Here is a 23,922-nt window from a genome sequence, read left to right on the forward strand (position 1 = left end):
GAGAGTTGTCGGTCGTTAATGACCGATACATAACGAGGTTGTAGTGGGAGAGTTGTCAGTCGTTAATGACCGATACATAACGAGGATGTAGTGGGAGAGTTGTCAGTCGTTAATGACCGATACATAACGAGGATGTAGTGGGAGAGTTGTCAGTCGTTAATGACCGATACATAACGAGGATGTAGTGGAGAGTTGTCAGTCGTTAATGACCGATACATAACGAGGTTGTAGTGGGAGAGTTGTCAGTCGTTAATGACCGATACATAACGAGGTTGTAGTGGGAGAGTTGTCAGTCGTTAATGACCGATACATAACGAGGGTGTAGTGGGAGAGTTGTCAGTCGTTAATGACCGATACATAACGAGGATGTAGTGGGAGAGTTGTCAGTCGTTAATGACCGATACATAACGAGGTTGTAGTGGGAGAGTTGTCAGTCGTAATGACGCATACGAGGTTGTAGAATTCAGTCTATCAGTGGAATGACTGTTAGGGTTTCCCCGACTATTAATTGATATCATTGATAATTTATACTCTCCACAGTTTGACATTCTGTATGACAATCCATGCGGACTTATTAAAGCGTCGATATTTCCCATGGCAACAGTAATAATACTACTAGTAGATTCTCAATTTTGCTCAAGTAAATATCCATTCTTATTCCATAAGTCGGTACCTGTTAATCATTGCGACAGGGCGACAAGATGTCTTTTCATCAATACACTTGCAGTCAAACTTACTAAGGACAAGATGAAATAGTTTATTATAGTGTTGGCTAACCACACGTATACCCTACGAGCTGTATGCCTGGTCACATTTATCTTTTATCTACATCATATATAGGTATTGTAATCTGTATTAGCGTGAGATAAAGTATTCCGGGTAGAATACACAGTAATGGACGTCAAATCAGGTAGGTTCTCTATTTCAGTTAAACACATCAGTACGTAAGATCCTTGTTGCTTTAATTTTATTTACCTGGGGATATTGACGTTCGATAATACACCTTGACTTAGTGTGATGGACACCTGAGCGTTTTTACTTACCATCAACCTTATTAATAAGCGTAGGTAAAGTGTAGAAATGAAGATTTTGTACCAAAGAACCATTTCTTTCTTTACTTTGACGACATACTTAGTATATCACTCTTGAGATTCAATAGCCTTAGGAAGAATGGTCCTCCTTTCTAAAATGAAAGAAATGGATCTATTGGATATCCGACGTTATGTTGTAACAGGACCGACAACTCCTGGTAGGGATAATACTTGTTCGATAACAGACTGCACCAGCACACTAGGTTTCAGGTGACAAACTAAAGACAGGTTTAGATAAACTATTATCGGTGATTTGTATAGGGCTTATCGAGAGGTGAAGTATTTCCCAGGTAAATTACGCAACAATGGATGCAAAATCAGGTAAGCTCTTTTATGTTATTTTATGATCATGTCTAGTGTTTTGTAAAATAATATTTCATAATTCTGAGCTAGATTATCGATTTATGACGATTATGTAGACTTACCACCAACACCAAGGCATTTATACGGACATATTATTCATTTGAGTGGAGTCCCATGTTGTAGACATATCGATCAATTGTTGAAATGTACACACATGGCCTCTCCCTTCTAAAACACCTTTTACTTTGGAGAATATGTTTAGCCTTCCGGGTTGAGGGCAGAATAAGTCATGACTGTATGGCTAAATTCTTACTGTGTAAATCTGGTTGAAGGGGTGGTGGTATCGCCCACACTGCCTTACCCTATGATTCTATCTCCATTATTCCTTTTAGCAACTAGCGGTACGTTACAAATTCACTGTTGCCAGACGACATACCGACCTCACTATGCATATGCTCAACATTTCCCCATTTAAAATGGGAGATGCAGGTGCTGGGGTATATACCATTAAAAAGTGACATCAGACCATGCAGGAGCAGGGGCTGGGGTATACCATTACACAGTGACACCATGCTATATAGGAGTAGGGGCTGGGGTATACCATTACACAGTGACACCAGGCTATATAGGAGTAGGGGCTGGGGTATGCCATTACACAGTGACACCAGGCTATATATGAATAGGGGCTGGGGTATACCATTACAAAGTGACACCTAGCTATATATGAGTAGGGGCTGGGGTATACCATTACATTGTGACACCTATCTATATAGGAATAGGGGATGTGGTATACAATTACATAGTGACACCAGGCTATATAGGAGTAGGGGCTGGGGTATACCATTACACAGTGACACCAGGCTATATAGGAGTAGGGGCTGGGGTATGCCATTACACAGTGACACCAGGTTATATAGGAGTAGGGGCTGGGGTATACCATTACACAGTGACACCAGGCTATATAGGAATAGGGGCTGGGGTATACCATAACACAGTGACACCAGGCTATATAGGAATAGGGGATGGGGTATACCATTACACAGTGACACCTAGCTATATAGGAGTAGGGGCTGGGGTATACCATTACACAGTGACATCAGGCTTTATAGGATTAGGGGCTTGGGTATACCATTACACAGTGACACCAGGCTATATAGGAATAGGGGATGGGGTATACCATTACACAGTGACACCTAGCTATATAGGAGTAGGGGCTGGGGTATACCATTACACAGTGACACCTAGCTATATAGGAGTAGGGGCTGGGGTATACCATTACACAGTGACACCAGACTATATAGGAGTAGGGGCTGGGGTATACCATTACACAGTGAAACCAGGCTATATAGGAGTAGGGGCTGGGGTATACCATTACACAGTGACACCAGGCTATATAGGAATAGGGGCTGGGGTATACCATAACACAGTGACACCAGGCTATATAGGAGTAGGGGCTGGGGTTTACCATTACACAGTGACACCTATCTATATAGGAATAGGGGATGGGGTATACCATTACACAGTGACACCAGGCTATATAGGAGTAGGGGCTGGGGTATACCATTACACAGTGACACCAGGCTATATAGGAGTAGGGGACTGGGGTATACCATTACACAGTGACACCTAGCTATATATGAGTAGGGGCTGGGGTATACCATTACACAGTGACACCAGGCTATATAGGAGTAGGGGCTCGGGTATACCATTACACAGTGACACCAGGCTATATAGGAGTAGGGACTGGGGTATACCATTACACAGTGACACCTAGCTATATATGAGTAGGGGCTGGGGTATACCATTACACAGTGACACCAGGCTATATAGGAATAGGGGATGGGGTATACCATAACACAGTGACACCAGGCTATATAGGAATAGGGGCTGGGGTATACCATTACACAGTGACACCAGGCTATATAGGAGTAGGGGCTGGGGTATACCATTACACAGTGACACCAGGCTATATAGGAATAGGGGCTGGGGTATACCATTACACAGTGACACCAGACTATATAGGAGTAGGGGCTGGGGTATACCATTACACAGTGACACCAGGCTATATAGGAGTAGGGACTAGGGTATACCATTACACAGTGACACCTAGCTTTATAGGAGTAGGGACTGGGGTATACCATTACACAGTGACACCAGGCTATATAGGATTAGGGGATGGGGTATACCATTACACAGTGACACCAGGCTATATAGGAATAGGGGATGGGGTATACCATTACACAGTGACACCTAGCTATATAGGAGTAGGGGCTGGGGTATACCATTACACAGTGACATCAGGCTTTATAGGATTAGGGGCTTGGGTATACCATTACACAGTGACACCAGGCTATATAGGAATAGGGGATGGGGTATACCATTACACAGTGACACCTAGCTATATAGGAATAGGGGATGGGGTATACCATTACACAGTGACACCAGGCTATATAGGAGTAGGGGCTGGGGTATACCATTACACAGTGACACCAGGCTATATAGGAATAGGGGATGGGGTATACCATTACACAGTGACACCAGGTTATATAGGAGTAGGGGCTGGGGTATACCATTACACAGTGACACCTAGCTATATAGGAGTAGGGGCTGGGGTATACCATTACACAGTGACACCTAGCTATATAGGAGTAGGGGCTGGGGTATACCATTACACAGTGACACCAGACTATATAGGAGTAGGGGCTGGGGTATACCATTACACAGTGACACCAGGCTATATAGGAGTAGGGGCTGGGGTATACCATTACACAGTGACACCAGGCTATATAGGAATAGGGGCTGGGGTATACCATTACACAGTGACACCAGGCTATATAGGAGTAGGGGCTGGGGTATACCATTACACAGTGACACCTAGCTATATAGGAATAGGGGATGGGGTATACCATTACACAGTGACACCAGGCTTTATATGAGTAGGGGCTGGGGTATACCATTACACAGTGACACCAGGCTATATAGGAATAGGGGATGGGGTATACCATTACACAGTGACACCAGGCTATATAGGAGTAGGGGCTGGGGTATACCATTACACAGTGACACCAGGCTATATAGGAGTAGGGGCTGGGGTATACCATAACACAGTGACACCAGGCTATATAGGAATAGGGGATGGGGTATACCATAACACAGTGACACCAGGCTATATAGGAATAGGGGATGGGGTATACCATTACACAGTGACACCTAGCTATATAGGAGTAGGGGCTGGGGTATACCATTACACAGTGACATCAGGCTTTATAGGATTAGGGGCTGGGGTATACCATTACACAGTGACACCAGGCTATATAGGAATAGGGGATGGGGTATACCATTACACAGTGACACCTAGCTATATAGGAGTAGGGGCTGGGGTATACCATTACACAGTGACACCAGGCTATATAGGAGTAGGGGCTGGGGTATACCATTACACAGTGACACCAGGCTATATAGGAATAGGGGCTGGGGTATACCATTACACAGTGACACCAGACTATATAGGAGTAGGGGCTGGGGTATACCATTACACAGTGACACCAGGCTATATAGGAGTAGGGGATGGGGTATACCATTACACAGTGACACCTAGCTATATAGGAGTAGGGACTGGGGTATACCATTACACAGTGACACCAGGCTATATAGGATTAGGGGATGGGGTATACCATTACACAGTGACACCAGGCTATATAGGAATAGGAGCTGGGGTATACCATTACACAGTGACACCAGGCTATAAAGGAGTAGGGGATGGGGTATACCATAACACAGTGACACCAGGCTATATAGGATTAGGGGATGGGGTATACCATTACACAGTGACACCAGGCTATATAGGAGTAGGGGCTGGGGTATACCATTACACAGTGACACCAGGCTATATAGGAGTAGGGGCTTGGGTATGCATTACACAGTGACATCAGGCTTTATAGGATTAGGGGCTTGGGTATACCATTACACAGTGACACCTAGCTATATAGGAGTAGGGATTGGGGTATACCATTACACAGTGACACCTAGCTATATAGCAGTAGGGGCTGGGGTATACCATTACACAGTGACACCAGGCTATATAGGAGTAGGGGCTGGGGTATACCATTACACAGTGACACCTAGCTATATAGGAGTACGGGCTGGGGTATACACATACATTCAATACAGTGGCCTTTTTATTATAGGTATCGCTCCACCTCCGTATACCAACCAAGGGCATGCCCAAAGTGGTAATGCAGGTTACGCACCTGCTCCGGGCTATGGACAACCCCCAGGCTATGGACAACCCCCAGGCTATGGACAACCCCCAGGCTATGGACAATCCCCTATGGGAAACCAACCGTGGATCCAGCCCCAGTACAATCAGCAGACGGTTTGCAACAATGTCATAGTACGTAAATAAAATGCAAAATGTAAATACAATATATATACAATACTTACATTGTTACAATATATATACAATACTAACAATGTCACAGTATATATACAATACCAACAATGTCACTGTATATATACAATACCAACAATGTCACAGTATATATATATATACAATACCAACATTGTTACAATATATAAACAATACCAACAATGTCACACTATATATACAATACCAACAATGTCACTGTATATATACAATACCAACATTGTTACAATATATAAACAATACCAACAATGTCACTGTATATATACAAAACCAACAATGTCACAATATATACACAATACCAACAATGTCACAATATATATATATATACAATACCAACAATGTCACAGTATATATACAATACCAACAATGTCACAGTATATATACAATACCAACAATGTCACAGTATATATACAATACCAACAATGTCACAATATATATACAATACCAACAATGTCATAATATATACACAATACCAACAATGTCACAATATATATATATATATATATATATATATATACAATACCAACAATGTCACAGTATATATACAATACCAACAATGTCACAATATATATACAATACCAACAATGTCACAATATATACACAATACCAACAATGTCACAATATATATATATATATACAATACCAACAATGTCACAATATATACACAATACCAACATGTCACAATATATATATATATATACACAATACCAACAATGTCACAGTATATATACAATACCCACAATGTCACACTATATATACAATACCAACAATGTCACAGTATATATACAATACCAACAATGTCACAATATATATATACAATACCAACAATGTAACAATATATACACAATACCAACAATGTCACAATATATATATATATATATACAATACCAACAATGTCACAGTATATATACAATACCAACAATGTCACAGTATATATACAATACCAACAATGTCACAGTATATATACAATACCAACAATGTCACAGTGTATATACAATACCAACAATGTCACAGTATATATACACTACCAACAATGTCACAGTATATATACAATACCAACAATGTCACAATATATATACAATACCAACAATGTCACTGTATATATACATTACCAACAATGTCACAATATATATACAATACCAACAATGTCACAATATATACAATACCAACAATGTCACACTATATATATACAATACCAACATTGTCACAGTATATATACAATACCAACAATGTCACAGTATATATACAATACCAACAATGTCACAATATATATACAATACCAACAATGTCACAGTATATATACACTACCAACAATGTCACAGTATATATACAATACCAACAATGTCACACTATATATATACAATACCAACATTGTCACAGTATATATACAATACCAACAATGTCACTCTATATATACAACACCAACAATGTCACAATATATATACAATACCAACAATGTCACAGTATATATACAATACCAACAATGTCACACTATATATACAATACCAACAATGTCACACTATATATATAATACCAACAATGTCACAGTATATATACAATACCAACAATGTCACACTATATATACAATACCAACAATGTCACAATATATATACACTACCAACAATGTCACAGTATATATACAATACCAACAATGTCACAATATATATACACTACCAACAATGTCACTGTATATATACAATACCAACAATGTCACAGTATATATATACAATACCAACATTGTCACAGTATATATACAATACCAACAATGTCACTCTATATATACAACACCAACAATGTCACAATATATATACAATACCAACAATGTCACAGTATATATACAATACCAACAATGTCACACTATATATACAATACCAACAATGTCACACTATATATATAATACCAACAATGTCACAATATATATACACTACCAACAATGTCACTGTATATATACAATACCAACAATGTCACAATATATATACAATACCAACAATGTCACAATATATATACAATACCAACAATGTCACAATATATATACAATACCAACAATGTCACAATATATACAATACCAACAATGTCACAGTAGATATACACTACCAACAATGTCACTGTATATATACAATACCAACAATGTCACAATATATATACAATACCAACAATGTCACAATATATATACAATACCAACAATGTCACAATATATATACAATACCAACAATGTCACAATATATATACAATACCAACAATGTCACAATATATACAATACCAACAATGTCACAGTAGATATACAATACCAACAATGTCACAGTATATATACAATACCAACAATGTCACAATATCTATATATACAATACCAACAATGTCACACTATATATACAATACCAACAATGTCACAGTATATATATAATACCAACAATGTCACACTATATATACAATACCAACAATGTCACAGTATATATACAATACCAACAATGTCACAGTAGATATACAATACCAACAATGTCACAGTATATATATAATACCAACAATGTTACAATATATATACAATACCAACAATGTCACAGTATATATACAATACCAACAATGTTACAATATATATACAATACCAACAATGTCACAGTATATATACAATACCAACAATGTTACAATATATATACAATACCAACAATGTCAAAATATATATACAATACCAACAATGTCACAATATATATACAATACCAACAATGTCACAATATATATACAATACCAACAATGTCACAATATATATATATATATACAATACCAACAATGTCACAGTATATATACAATACCAACAATGTTACAATATATATACAATACCAACAATGTCATAATATATATACAATACCAACAATGTCACACTATATATACAATACCAACAATGTCACAATATATACACAATACCAACAATGTCACAATATATATATATATATACACAATACCAACAATGTCACAGTATATATACAATACCCACAATGTCACACTATATATACAATACCAACAATGTCACAGTATATATACAATATCAACAATGTCACAATATATATATACAATACCAACAATGTAACAATATATACACAATACCAACAATGTCACAATATATATATATATATATACAATACCAACAATGTCACAGTATATATACAATACCAACAATGTCACACTATATATACAATACCAACAATGTCACAGTATATATACAATACCAACAATGTCACAGTGTATATACAATACCAACATTGTCACAGTATATATACAATACCAACAATGTCACTCTATATATACAACACCAACAATGTCACAATATATATACAATACCAACAATGTCACAGTATATATACAATACCAACAATGTCACACTACATATACAATACCAACAATGTCACACTATATATATAATACCAACAATGTCACAGTATATATACAATACCAACAATGTCACACTATATATACAATACCAACAATGTCACAATATATATACACTACCAACAATGTCACAGTATATATACAATACCAACAATGTCACACTATATATACAATACCAACAATGTCACAGTATATATATACAATACCAACATTGTCACAGTATATATACAATACCAACAATGTCACTCTATATATACAACACCAACAATGTCACAATATATATACAATACCAACAATGTCACAGTATATATACAATACCAACAATGTCACACTATATATACAATACCAACAATGTCACACTATATATATAATACCAACAATGTCACAATATATATACACTACCAACAATGTCACTGTATATATACAATACCAACAATGTCACAATATATATACAATACCAACAATGTCACAATATATATACAATACCAACAATGTCACAATATATATACAATACCAACAATGTCACAATATATACAATACCAACAATGTCACAGTAGATATACACTACCAACAATGTCACTGTATATATACAATACCAACAATGTCACAATATATATACAATACCAACAATGTCACAATATATATACAATACCAACAATGTCACAATATATATACAATACCAACAATGTCACAATATATATACAATACCAACAATGTCACAATATATACAATACCAACAATGTCACAGTAGATATACAATACCAACAATGTCACAGTATATATACAATACCAACAATGTCACAATATCTATATATACAATACCAACAATGTCACACTATATATACAATACCAACAATCTCACACTATATATATAATACCAACAATGTCACACTATATATACAATACCAACAATGTCACAGTATATATACAATACCAACAATGTCACAGTAGATATACAATACCAACAATGTCACAGTATATATACAATACCAACAATGTTACAATATATATACAATACCAACAATGTCACAGTATATATACAATACCAACAATGTTACAATATATATACAATACCAACAATGTCACAGTATATATACAATACCAACAATGTTACAATATATATACAATACCAACAATGTCAAAATATATATACAATACCAACAATGTCACAATATATATACAATACCAACAATGTCACAATATATATACAATACCAACAATGTCACAATATATATATATATATACAATACCAACAATGTCACAGTATATATACAATACCAACAATGTTACAATATATATACAATACCAACAATGTCAAAATATATATACAATACCAACAATGTCACACTATATATACAATACCAACAATGTCACAATATATATACAATACCAACAATGTCACAGTATATATACAATACCAACAATGTCACAGTATATATACAATACCAACAATGTCACTGTATATACACAATACCAACAATGTCACACTATATATACAAAACCAACAATGTCACAGTATATATACAATACCAACAATGTCACTGTATATACACAATACCAACAATGTCACACTATATATACAATACCAACAATGTCACAATATATATATATATACAATACCAACAATATCACAGTATATATACAATACCAACAATGTCACAATATATATACAATACCAACAATGTCACAATATATATACAATACCAACAATGTCACAATATATATACAATACCAACAATGTCACTGTATATATACAATACCAACAATGTAACAATATATACAATACCAACAATGTCACAATATATACACAATACCAACAATGTCACAATATATATATATATATACAATACCAACAATGTCACAGTATATATACAATACCAACAATGTCACACTATATATACAATACCAACAATGTCACAATATATATACACTACCAACAATGTCACACTATATATACAATACCAACAATATCACAATATATATACAATACCAACAATGTCACAATATATACAATACCAACAATATCACAATATATATACAATACCAACAATGTCACTGTATATATACAATACCAACAATGTCACTATATATATATACAATACCAACAATGTCACAATATATATACAATACCAACAATGTCACAATATATATACAATACCAACAATGTCACAGTATATATACAATACCAACAATGTCACAGTATATATACAATACCAACAATATCACAATATATATACAATACCAACAATGTCACAATATATATACAATACCAACAATGTCACAATATATATACAATACCAACAATGTCACAATATATATACAATACCAACAATGTCACAATATATATACAATACCAACAATGTCACAGTATATATACAATACCAACAGTGTCACAATATATATACAATACCAACAATGTCACAATATATATACAATACCAACAATGTCACAATATATATACAATACCAACAATGTCACAGTATATATACAATACCAACAATGTCACAATATATATACAATACCAACAATGTCACACTATATATACAATACCAACAATGTCACTGTATATATACAATACCAACAATGTCACACTACATATATATACAATACCAACAATGTCACAATATATACAATACCAACAATGTCACAATATATATACAATACCAACAATGTCACAATATATATACAATACCAACAATGTCACAGTATATATATACAATACCAACAATGTCACAATATATATACAATACTAACAATGTCACAATATATATACAATACCAACAATGTCACTGTATATATAAAATACCAACAATGTCACAGTATATATACAATACCAACAATGTCACACTATATATTTATATACAATACCAACAATGTCACAATATATATACAATACCAACAATGTCACAATATATATACAATACCAGCAATGTCACAATATATATACAATACCAACAATGTCACTATATATATACAATACCAACAATGTCACACTATATACAATACCAACAATGTCACACTATATATATACAATACCAACAATGTCACACTATATATACAATACCAACAATGTCACAATATATATACAATACCTATCTAACTAATTGAAAACAAAGAGTTATAACAGAAGGTCACTTTTCTTCATTCAAAAATGTCGATGCTGGGGTTCCCCAATGGTCTGTACTGGGGCCTTTTCTTTTTCTTCTATACATTAATGACCTACCAGATGCCTTAACAAATCAAGTAAAAACTTTTCGCTGATGATACATCCCTATATGCTGTAATTGATGATAACCAAGCAGAGATAGCTGGTACCCTGAACACAGATCTAGAAAATATTAGTTTTTGGGCCAATAAATGGGATGTCAAATTCAACCCTATTAAAACAAAGTCTATTCTTTTCTCCAGGAAAAAAACCACAAATTATTCCCCAGTTATTTTTCCTGGACACACCAATAGATAACTCACATACTCATAAGCAATTAGGTCTAACATTTAATTCAGATGGTTCTTGGTCTGAGCATATACAAAATATCTTTGAAAAATCCTACAAACGATTGAACATTCTAAAAAGTTTAAAATACAAATTAAATAGAGAAACATTAATAAGTATGTATGTAGCATTTATAAGACCAATACTAGAATATTCATCTGTAGTTTGGGATGATTGCAATAATACATGTAAACAATTGATAGAATCAATATAGCTAGAAGCTACCCGTATTATCACTGGACTTAGGAAAGGAACTCCACATAATATATTATACAGAGAACTTGGATTGGAAACTTTAGAAAGTCGTCGAAAAAAACATAAACTTATACTAATGTACCATATCTTACATAATAATGCACCCCAATACCTAATTGATATAGTCACTCAATACTTAAATGACAATGAAGACACAGTACATCATCTCCGTAGGCAACGATTATTCAATCAGCCACTATGTAGATCAGAAAATTATTATAACAGCTTTTCCCCAACTATGCTACGTGAATTTAATTCCATTGACACTAAAATTCTAAATTCACCATCCCTAGGTATTTTTAAGAAACTTATCACTCCCGTCAATTTAGACCAGGGTCTAATCCGTACAACGGACATTTTTAAAAATAAAGGTAATAGAAAAGAAAATATTATATTATGTCAACTTAGAAACAATGCAAGTAATTTAAATTTTGACCCTTTTAATGATCATCTCATAGATTCACCATTGTGCAGATGTAATCAAGGGGATGAAACTTCATACCATTACTTTTTTGAATGCTGCTTATATGAACAGCAAAGGCAAGAGTTGAAACAAAATATCAATAACCAGCATCATCTAACCACTATAATATTAACACATGGAAATTACTTGTTGTCTGATGAAATTAATATCAACATTCTGAATGCCGTTCAAAAATACATTAAAGATAGTAAGAGATTTGCTTAAACTCAAAATTAACCATACTTACTCAAATGTTATTTTCTAGACCCAGACTCACTCAATTAGTTTTTGATTATTATTTTACCTGTATTTACATATATTCTATATTGTTCATATTCTTGATATAAGAATGTGGTGAACCTGCGACCTGCTTCAAAAGTCAGCTGGTCCCTGAATATCTGATTTACTTAATTCAAAACTAGTATATTCAACTAGAATCTTTTTATTCAAATGTATAACTATACAGTTTGTTATATCTAACATATGAAAGCCTTGCTTGGATGCAGGGGCATTCAGTCTGAATCTAGCACACTACGATGGATGGCTACAGAAGGAGGAGTAAGACATTTTATGCCTGAACATCTAGTGCTGCTGGATTTAAGGCTGGGTGCCAATCCTGTATCTAAGCAATAGCTATTAACTGAGAACAAAATCTTTTTATAACTTTGTAACATGATCATAATTTGACAAAGGATATACTAGAACCTTATTACCTCCCTTTTCCACTAATTGTTAGTTCTTTTTATAATTACCTCCCTTTGACCATCAAAATCAATATATTCATCAATTTTTTTTTCATCTCCATATATATTTCATCTCCATTGACTTAATTTATATACATATTTCTTATACTTTTTCACCTTCAATTGTTTTAGTTTAATTCTACTATTGTTCTGTTTGTATTGGGGAAGACTTATATAGGCCAAGCCTGCTGTCTAACCCATTTGTATAAATGTTATACAATAAAAAATGTTGAAATGAAATGAAATATATATAATACCAACAATGTCACAATATATATACAATACCAACAATGTCACAATATATACAATACCAACAATGTCACAATATATACAATACCAACAATGTCACACTATATATATACAATACCAACAATGTCACACTATATATATACAATACCAACAATGTCACAATATATATACAATACCAACAATGTCACACTATATATACAATACCAACAATGTCACAATATATATACAATACCAACAATATCACTGTATATATACAATACCAACAATGTCACAATATATACAATACCAACAATGTCACAGTATATACAATACCAACAATGTCACAATATATATACAATACCAACAATGTCACTATATATATATACAATACCAACAATGTCACTGTATATATACAATACCAACAATGTCACAATATATACAATACCAACAATGTCACAGTATATACAATACTAACAATGTCACAATATATACAATACCAACAATGTCACAATATATACAATACGAACAATGTCACTGTATATACAATACCAACAATGTCACAATATCTATATATACAATACCAACAATGTCACAATATATATATATATACAATACCAACAATGTAACAATAATATACAATACCAACAATGTCACAATATATATACAATACCAACAATGTCTCAGTAGATATACAATACCAACAATGGCACACTATATATACAATACCAACAATGTCACAATATATATACAATACCAACAATATCACAATATATATACAATACCAAGAATGTCACAGTTAATATACAATACCAACAATGTCACAATATATATACAATACCAACAATGTCACAATATATATACAATACCAACAATGTCACAGTATATATACAATACCAACAATGTCACACTATATATACAATACCAACAATGTCACAGTATATATACAATACCAACAATGTCACAGTTTATATACAATACCAACAATGTCACACTATATACAATACCAATAATGTCACACTATATATACGATACCAACAATATCACAATATATATACAATACCGACAATGTCACAGTTTATATACAATACCAACAATGTCACTGTATATATACAATACCAACAATGTCACACTATATATACAATACCAACAATGTCACACTATATATACAATACCAACAATATCACAATATATATATACAATACCAACAATATCACAATATATATACAATACCAACAATGTCACACTATATATACAATACCAACAATGTCACACTATATATACAATACCAGCAATGTCACAGTATAACAGCCAACAACGTTATAGAATGTATGAATACAATATTCTGTTTAATGTTTTCAATGTGTTTTTAATTGATGACAATGTTTAAGGCACAACAAGCCTAACAGAAAAATGGCGTTTCTGTCGAGAATACACGCAAATGATTTTCTTAAGATGATCCAATGTACAAACTTTGTACAAGCCAGTCCAATACCCAAACAACAGCTAATATTTCTTTGGAATACAATAAAAAATGATAATATCTGCTTTTGGATATGTTAAAAATAGCATAGAAGTTATTATCTCCCTTTAACCAGTAACTGCTGACCAATACATATATGAACGCATATATATCATTACTAAAAAGTAGATTTTAACCCATCTGTTTTTAATTGGAGAATGTTTATACCAGCCTAGCCTGATATACAATCAAATCATATGTCGTTGTACAATAAATTGTTTTAATGAAATGAAACACTTTGCTTTACTTACTGTTTTATACAATACTGTATTGAACAAGAGGTTAGTACACAACTGTTTTATCCAATATTGTATTGAACAAGGGTAAGCATTCCACCTGCTTTATCCAATTCTGTATTGAAAAAGGGTTAGTACAACACCTGTTTTATCCAATACTGTATTAAACAAGGGTTAGTACACAACTGTTTTATCCAATACTGTATTAAACAAGGGTTAGTACACAACTGTTTGATACAATACTGTATTGAACAAGGGTTAGTACACTCCTGTTTTATACAATATTGTAGTAAACAAGGGTTAGTACACACCTGTTTTATACAATATTGTATTAAACAAGGGTTAGTACACACCTGTTTTATACAATATTGTATTAAACAAGGGTTAGTACACACCTGTTTTATACAATATTGTATTAAACAAGGGTTACTACACACCTGTTTTATACAATATTGTATTAAACAAGGGTTAGTACACACCTGCTTTACCTAATACTGTATTGAACAAGGGTTAGTACACACCTGTTTTATACAATACTGTATTGAACAAGAGGTTATTACACACCTGTTTTATACAATATTGTATTAAACAAGAGGTTAGTACACACCTGTTTTATGTATTATTGTATTGAACAAGGGTTAGTACTCACCTGCTTTATCTAATACTGTATTAAACAAGGGTTAGTACACACCTGCTTTATGTATTATTGTATTGAACAAGGGTTAGTACTCACCTGCTTTATCTTATACTGTATTAAACAAGGGTTAGTACACAACTGTTTTATACAATATTGTATTGAACAAGGGTTAGTACTCACCTGCTTTATCTAATACTGTATTAAACAAGGGTAAGTATACACCTGTTTTATACAATACTGTATTGAACAAGAGGTTAGTACACACCTGTTTTAAACAATACTGTATTAAACAAGGGTTAGTACACACCTGTTTTATACAATACTGTATTGAACAAGAGGTTAGTACACAACTGTTTTATACAATACTGTATTGAACAAGAGGTTAGTACACACCTGTTTTATACAATACTGTATTAAACAAGGGTTAGTACACAACTGTTTTATACAATACTTTATTGAACAAGAGGTTAGTACACACCTGTTTTATACAATACTGTATTAAACAAGGGTTAGTACACAACTGTCTTATACAATACTTTATTGAACAAGAGGTTAGTACACACCTGTTTTATACAATACTGTATTGAACAAGAGGTTAGTACACTCCTGCTTTATCTAATACTGTATTAAACAAGGGTTAGTATACACCTGTTTTATACAATACTGTATTGAACAAGAGGTTAGTACACACCTGTTTTATACAATACTGTATTAAACAAGGGTTAGTACACAACTGTTTTATACAATACTTTATTGAACAAGAGGTTAGTACACACCTGTTTTATACAATACTGTATTGAACAAGAGGTTAGTACACTCCTGCTTTATCTAATACTGTATTAAACAAGGGTTAGTATACACCTGTTTTATACAATACTGTATTGAACAAGAGGTTAGTACACACCTGTTTTATACAATACTGTATTAAACAAGGGTTAGTACACAACTGTTTTATACAATACTGTATTAAACAAGGGTTAGTACACACCTGTTTTATACAATACTGTATTGAACAAGAGGTTAGTACACACCTGTTTTATACAATACTGTATTGAACAAGAGGTTAGTACACACCTGTTTTATACAATACTGTATTGAACAAGAGGTTAGTACACACCTGACGAGTTTCCTAAGGACAAACTGGCTGTATGGTCTCCCAAACATCACTGACGAGTCCTATAAGGAAAAACTGGCAGTATGATGTCCCTAACATCACTGACGATTACTAGACGAGCTGGCTGTATGATGCAGTTTTTATTCATTATTTGGCCCTTTTTTGTGTAACTTATTTCATCTATAAGGGTGATTTATTTATTTTTGGATACAATACCTTTATCATATCATGTCCGTTCCCAGCCACCGTGATATCCATTGTCTCTCGATATAAACACCTTCGGTTAGCTTTATGAAAGTCCCCTTACCGACAGTTCAAAATTTGGGTTTAACAACTAGAATAGCCGTGCAGATTGGTAACATCAATCAATATATTAATATTTTTACTATTATTGATATTTGTTTTATTTCACGCGGAACAAATTTTAATTCGCTGTAAACCCGTCGCGCTGCGATTATTTTGGAACTGAAAGTGTAGCTTGAATTAGAAAAAAAAGAAAAAGAAAACATAGCCTTACATTAATCATCTACAGCATAGAGACATGGAGACAGTTGATACTTGCTAATACATCTCCATTTTTAAATAATATGTCAACTAGGAACTAGAATAAGGAATACGAAGAAGGCCTCAAATGCTAACTCGAAATTTCGATTATTCAAACATTAAAGTGTGTGTTGCGCGTAATTAACATGTATTCATACACATGGAATAATGTCATAATAAGGGACTTATATCGTGGCCGTCCAAATGTGAATAGACACACACTATTAAAGCCCCTCTGTTTTCGTAACATATATATTATGACAAGCAAATACATGTTAGAAGATATGATAGTATACCATGATAAAACGAGAGAATCAATTCCGTAGTTCATCAGAATTACAAATAAACTCAGGAAACTACCCATTTATTACGGCGAATCTCTGATGCGGTGCCCCACTCTCTATATTAAAATGAACTGCGTAAAATATGTCATGCAAGCATGCCCAAAGTGCGCAAACTGGTTTGATTTGAAGAATGAAGGACTGACGATCAAAGCAATGCATCAGAAGCCCATAGTCGATCAGACATACTGGCTGCTGCCGCGAAGGCAAAGAGGAAGTCGGTAAAATCACAATTTTATCTACCACTTACAGAGTCAAGGTCTGCTTGGCAAAACTTTAAGATATGTTAACGTGAAAAGCCACGATGAATTGAAACTTCCACAGTTGATAAACAAAGTCATGCTATTCTGTTTATCATACGGGGATTTAGGTCGGTGCGCGCAGGGTTGGTTCACGTTTTATTTTAGATGTTTATTGCATACTTTAACCTATGAATTGTGGACGTAACTGAGCAGATTTGAAGGAAATCAAACGAAGATAAACATATATGAGATATGATGAAGTTTAAATACTACAATATCAATAATCAATTTTAAAAACCATTCTGATACTAATAACGTTCCTTATTGATTTCCACACGTTTGGCCCCTCTTACGAGTCCAAACGAGATTATTAATCAATCGGGACATAGTCTTTCTCTAAATTCGTATTTAAAGGCGATACTAGTTTGTTACGGTAAAATATGCCAACACATTAATTGATGCCACCCAATAAATCTTGGAATGTTTTTCGTTTTTTAAGGTTACACAAGCGGGGGGTATCCAGCCTGTCGTCATGGCACCAGCTCCGGAGGATAACATGGTCAGAGCTATAATTGCGACGTTTTTCTGCTTCTGGCCGATCGGGATGTTCGCAATATGGAAAGCTATGGAAGTAAGTGAAATACTGATAGTCCAAAGTGATCTGTATAAAGTTGGATGTGTATAGGTCGTCCATAAATATCTACTTACTCTAACAGTGAAAATCGCTATGTAGATTAACAATGTCATCCAAAATTGACAATGATCAAAGAGTTATTTAAAGCAATCTCTCCCAGAATGCATTGTGATTCCCTTCGTAGGACGAACATGAAGGGAAACGCAATGCACTCTGGGAGATATTGATTTACTAGGTCATGATCAGAAAGAGGGATAACTCAAAGTCAAAACAAAGCTTTTGTAGAAGGTCTCACACAACTAAATCAGGCTATCAGCTGGTGTTTCTCCTGAACCAAGTCCATGAAGAAAATGTGTTTCTAAGGTTTGTAGCTGTTTTCCTAAGTTCTATACACGAGAATAAAGAGTAAGGTCTGGAGATTTTGAAGGTACAAAAAATATACATTCCTAGTACAAAAAGAATGGATTCAAGATGGGGGTTCCCAGTTTTTTCAGGTGAAAAAATAAATGCTGTTATTGTATTGGTTTAATGACATATAAGAGCACACGGGTATTCGACAGTTCTCGTTACTCTAAACCGTGTTGTTTATGTAGAAAAATGTGATATGGGTAGTCCAGATAGTTCTCGCTACTTCAGACAGTGTGGTTTATGTAGAAAGTGGTATATGGGAAGTCCTGAAGGCTCGCTTTACCCCAGACTGTGGTTTATGTAGAAAGTGGTATATGGGTAAACTAGAAGGCTTGCTTTACCCCAGACAATGTGGTTTATGTAGAAAGTGGTATATGGGTAGTCTAGAAGGCTTGGTTTATCCCAGACAGTGTGGGTTATGTAGAAAGTGGTATATGGGTAGTCTAGAAGGCTCGGTTTACCCCAGACAGTGTGGTTTATGTAGAAAGTGGTAAATGGGAAGTCAAGAAGGCTCGCTTTACCCCAGACAGTGTGGTTTATGTAGAAAGTGGTATATGGGTAGTCTAGAAGGCTCGCTTTACCCCTAGACAGTGTGGTTTATGTAGAAAGTGGTATATGGGTAAACTAGGAGGCTCGCTTTACCCCAGACAGTGTGGGTTATGTATAAAGTGGTATATGGGTAAACTAGAAGGCTCGCTTTACCCCAGACAGTGTGGGTTATGTATAAAGTGTTATATTGGTAGTCTAGAAGGCTCGGTTTATCCCAGACAGTGTGGTTTATGTAGAAAGTGGTATATGGGTAGTCTAGAAAGCTCGCTTTACCCCAGACAGTGTGGTTTATGTAGAAAGCGGTATATGGGTAGTCTAGAAAGCTCGCTTTACCCAAGACAGTGTGGGTTATGTATAAAGTGGTATATGGGTAGTCCAGAAGGCTCGCTTTACCCCAGACAATGTGGTTTATGTATAAAGTGGTATATGTGCAGTACAGAACGCTCGCTTTACCCCAGACAGTGTGAGTTATGTATAAAGTGGTATATGTGCAGTACAGAACGCTCGTTTTACCCCAGACAGTGTGGGTTATGTATAAAGTGGTATATGTGCAGTACAGAACGATCGTTTTACCCCAGACAGTGTGGTTTATGTGGAAAGTGGTATATGGGTAGTCTAGAAGGCTCGCTTTACCCCAGACAGTGTGGTTTATGTAGAAAGTGGTATATGGGTAAAGTAGAAGGCTCGCTTTACCCCAGACAGTGTGGGTTATGTATAAAGTGGTATATGGGTAAACTAGAAGGCTCGCTTTACCCCAGACAGTGTGGGTTATGTATAAAGTGTTATATTGGTAGTCTAGAAGGCTCGGTTTATCCCAGACAGTGTGGTTTATGTAGAAAGTGGTATATGGGTAGTCTAGAAAGCTCGCTTTACCCCAGACAGTGTGGTTTATGTAGAAAGCGGTATATGGGTAGTCTAGAAAGCTCGCTTTACCCAAGACAGTGTGGGTTATGTATAAAGTGGTATATGGGTATTCCAGAAGGCTCGCTTTACCCCAGACAATGTGGTTTATGTATAAAGTGGTATATGTGCAGTACAGAACGCTCGTTTTACCCCAGACAGTGTGGGGTATATAGAAAGTGTTATATTGGTAATCTAGAAAGCTCGCGTTACTCCAGACAATGAAAGTGAGATATGGGCACTCAATACAGCTCTAGTTATTCCAGATAGATCTTGATACTCCAGACAGGTGTTATTGTTTATGTAGAAAGTAGGATATGGATAGAAGCTAGCTTTACTTCTGACAGTATTGGCTATGTAGAAATGGGAATATTGGTAGTCCAGAAAACTCGCGTTACTCCAGAGAGTGTGGTTTATGAGAAAGTAGGATATACGTATTTAAGAAAGCTCGCTTTACCCCAGACAGTGTGGGTTATGTAGAAAGTAGGATATGGGTAATCCATAAGCTCGCTTTAATCGAAAATGGGATATGGGCACTGAAGACAGCACAACTGATCGGAGATATGGATAGTCTTAAGAATTCGCATTAGTCCAGAAAATGTGGTATACGATCTGGGATATGGAAAGTGCAGAGAATTCGCATTAGTACGGACAATGTCGTTGATGATCTGAGATATGGATAGTCCAGAGAATTAGCATTAGTCCAGATAGTGTGGTTGATGTAGACAAGGGAAAAATCAGGACATTGCCGTTGATTGAGATGCTTATGTGTTGCTCAGACCATTCTGGGCAACATGTTCTACCAACTGTTTTTTTCTTCAACACAAAGTGACTTTACTGATCCTTCGAAATGACGTCCTTTTAAAATAATGCTCATGTGGGATATATAATGCTCAATGTTGTTGTTTCAGTCGAAGTCCGCTTACAACCGAGGGGACATGGCGATGGCCCATGCTAACGCTAACTCTGCCAGACAACTCTCCAATGTAGCCATTGGGTTCGGCGCCTGCACCATAATTGCCGTCTTTATCTACATTATTGTGTTGTACTCTGTGATAATATAGGTGTGATATACGTCACAAAGACAAGTAATCATATAATGTGGGCGCTAGTCAACCTGTCACAAAGACATGTAACACTGTCCATAATGTGGGTGCTAGTCAACCACACGTATATAATGGCGTGTATATTTTTATTCTACATTTCATAATTAAGATAATCTGTCCGCGATTATATGTTATTCAGATAATCTGTCTGTGATTATGTGTTATTCAGATAATCTGTCCGTGATTATGTGTTATTCAGATAATCTGTCTGTGATTATGTGTTACTCAGATAATCTGTCCGTGATTACGTGTTATTCAGATAATCTGTCCGTGATTATATGTTATTCAGATAATCTGTCCGTGATTATGTGTTATTCAGATAATCTGTCCGTGATTATATGTTTTCAGATAATCTGTCCATGATTATATGTTTTCAGATAATCTTTCCGTGATTATGTGTTATTTAGATAACCTGTCCGTGATTAGTTGTTATTCAGATAATCTGTCCGTGATTATATGTTATTCAGATACTCTGTCTGTGGTGGTGTGACTGACTATTAAGTAACCAGAACTATGTCAATTTCAGACAATACCTTACATTTACAAGATACAGAGAGCCAACATGACAATGTAATCATATGATATAACATGCGAATAAAGTTACGAGTGATGTAAAATCATCAATCGAATCCGTAGTCGCCAGTGACATAATGTTTCAACGACAACCAAGAAAAACACGAGAAGCATAAATACACGAGAGGTATAAATACATGAGAAGTATAAATACATGAGAAGTATAAATACACCAGAAGTATAAATACACCAGAAGTATAAATACATGAGAAGTATAAATACATGAGAAGTATAAATACACGAGAAGTATAAATACATGAGAAGTATAAATACACCAGAAGTATAAATATATGAGAAGTATAAATACATGAGAAGTATAAATACACCAGAAGTATAAATACACGAGAAGTCTAAATACATGAGATATATAAATATATGAGAAGTATAAATACATGAGAAGTATAAATACATGAGAAGTATAAATACATGAGAAGTATAAATACATGAGAAGTATAAATACATGAGAAGTATAAATATATGAGAAGTATAAATACATGAGAAGTATAAATACACAAGAAGTATAAATACATGAGAAGTATAAATACATGAGAAGTATAAATACACCAGAAGTATAAATACATGAGAAGTATAAATACACCAGAAGTATAAATACATGAGAAGTATAAATACATGAGAAGTATAAATACATGAGAAGTATAAATACACCAGAAGTATAAATACATGAGAAGTATAACTACATGAGAAGTATAACTACATGAGAAGTATAAATACACGAGAAG

The 23,922-nt window shown here is 34.5% G+C and overlaps 1 protein-coding gene across 2 annotated transcripts; it reads left to right on the plus strand.

Annotated features, from left to right (window-relative positions):
• The first annotated feature begins 873 nt into the window (after positions 1-873).
• On the plus strand, positions 874-23,230 carry LOC117322319. Of its 2 annotated transcripts, none has more exons than XM_033877182.1 (4): positions 874-910; positions 5,582-5,787; positions 19,512-19,643; positions 22,415-23,230. In XM_033877182.1, exons 1-4 carry the CDS (start codon positions 895-897, stop codon positions 22,565-22,567), a joined length of 507 nt encoding a protein of 168 aa, XP_033733073.1. In that variant the 5' UTR covers positions 874-894; the 3' UTR covers positions 22,568-23,230. The 2 variants fall into 2 exon arrangements, with proteins under 2 accessions (XP_033733073.1, XP_033733066.1); XM_033877175.1 differs by lacking the exon at positions 874-910 and adding an exon at positions 1,115-1,412.
• The last annotated feature ends 692 nt before the right edge of the window (positions 23,231-23,922 follow it).

This window comes from Pecten maximus, chromosome 1 (assembly GCF_902652985.1).
Source record: "Pecten maximus chromosome 1, xPecMax1.1, whole genome shotgun sequence".
In the NCBI taxonomy this organism is placed as follows: Eukaryota; Metazoa; Mollusca; class Bivalvia; order Pectinida; family Pectinidae; genus Pecten; species Pecten maximus.

Coding starts and splice junctions, on each gene's coding strand:
- LOC117322319 (XM_033877182.1), top strand. Junction 5,788..19,511: donor CGGTTTGCAACAATGTCATA/GTACGTAAATAA, acceptor TCGTTTTTTAAG/GTTACACAAGCGGGGGGTAT. Junction 19,644..22,414: donor CAATATGGAAAGCTATGGAA/GTAAGTGAAATA, acceptor TTGTTGTTTCAG/TCGAAGTCCGCTTACAACCG.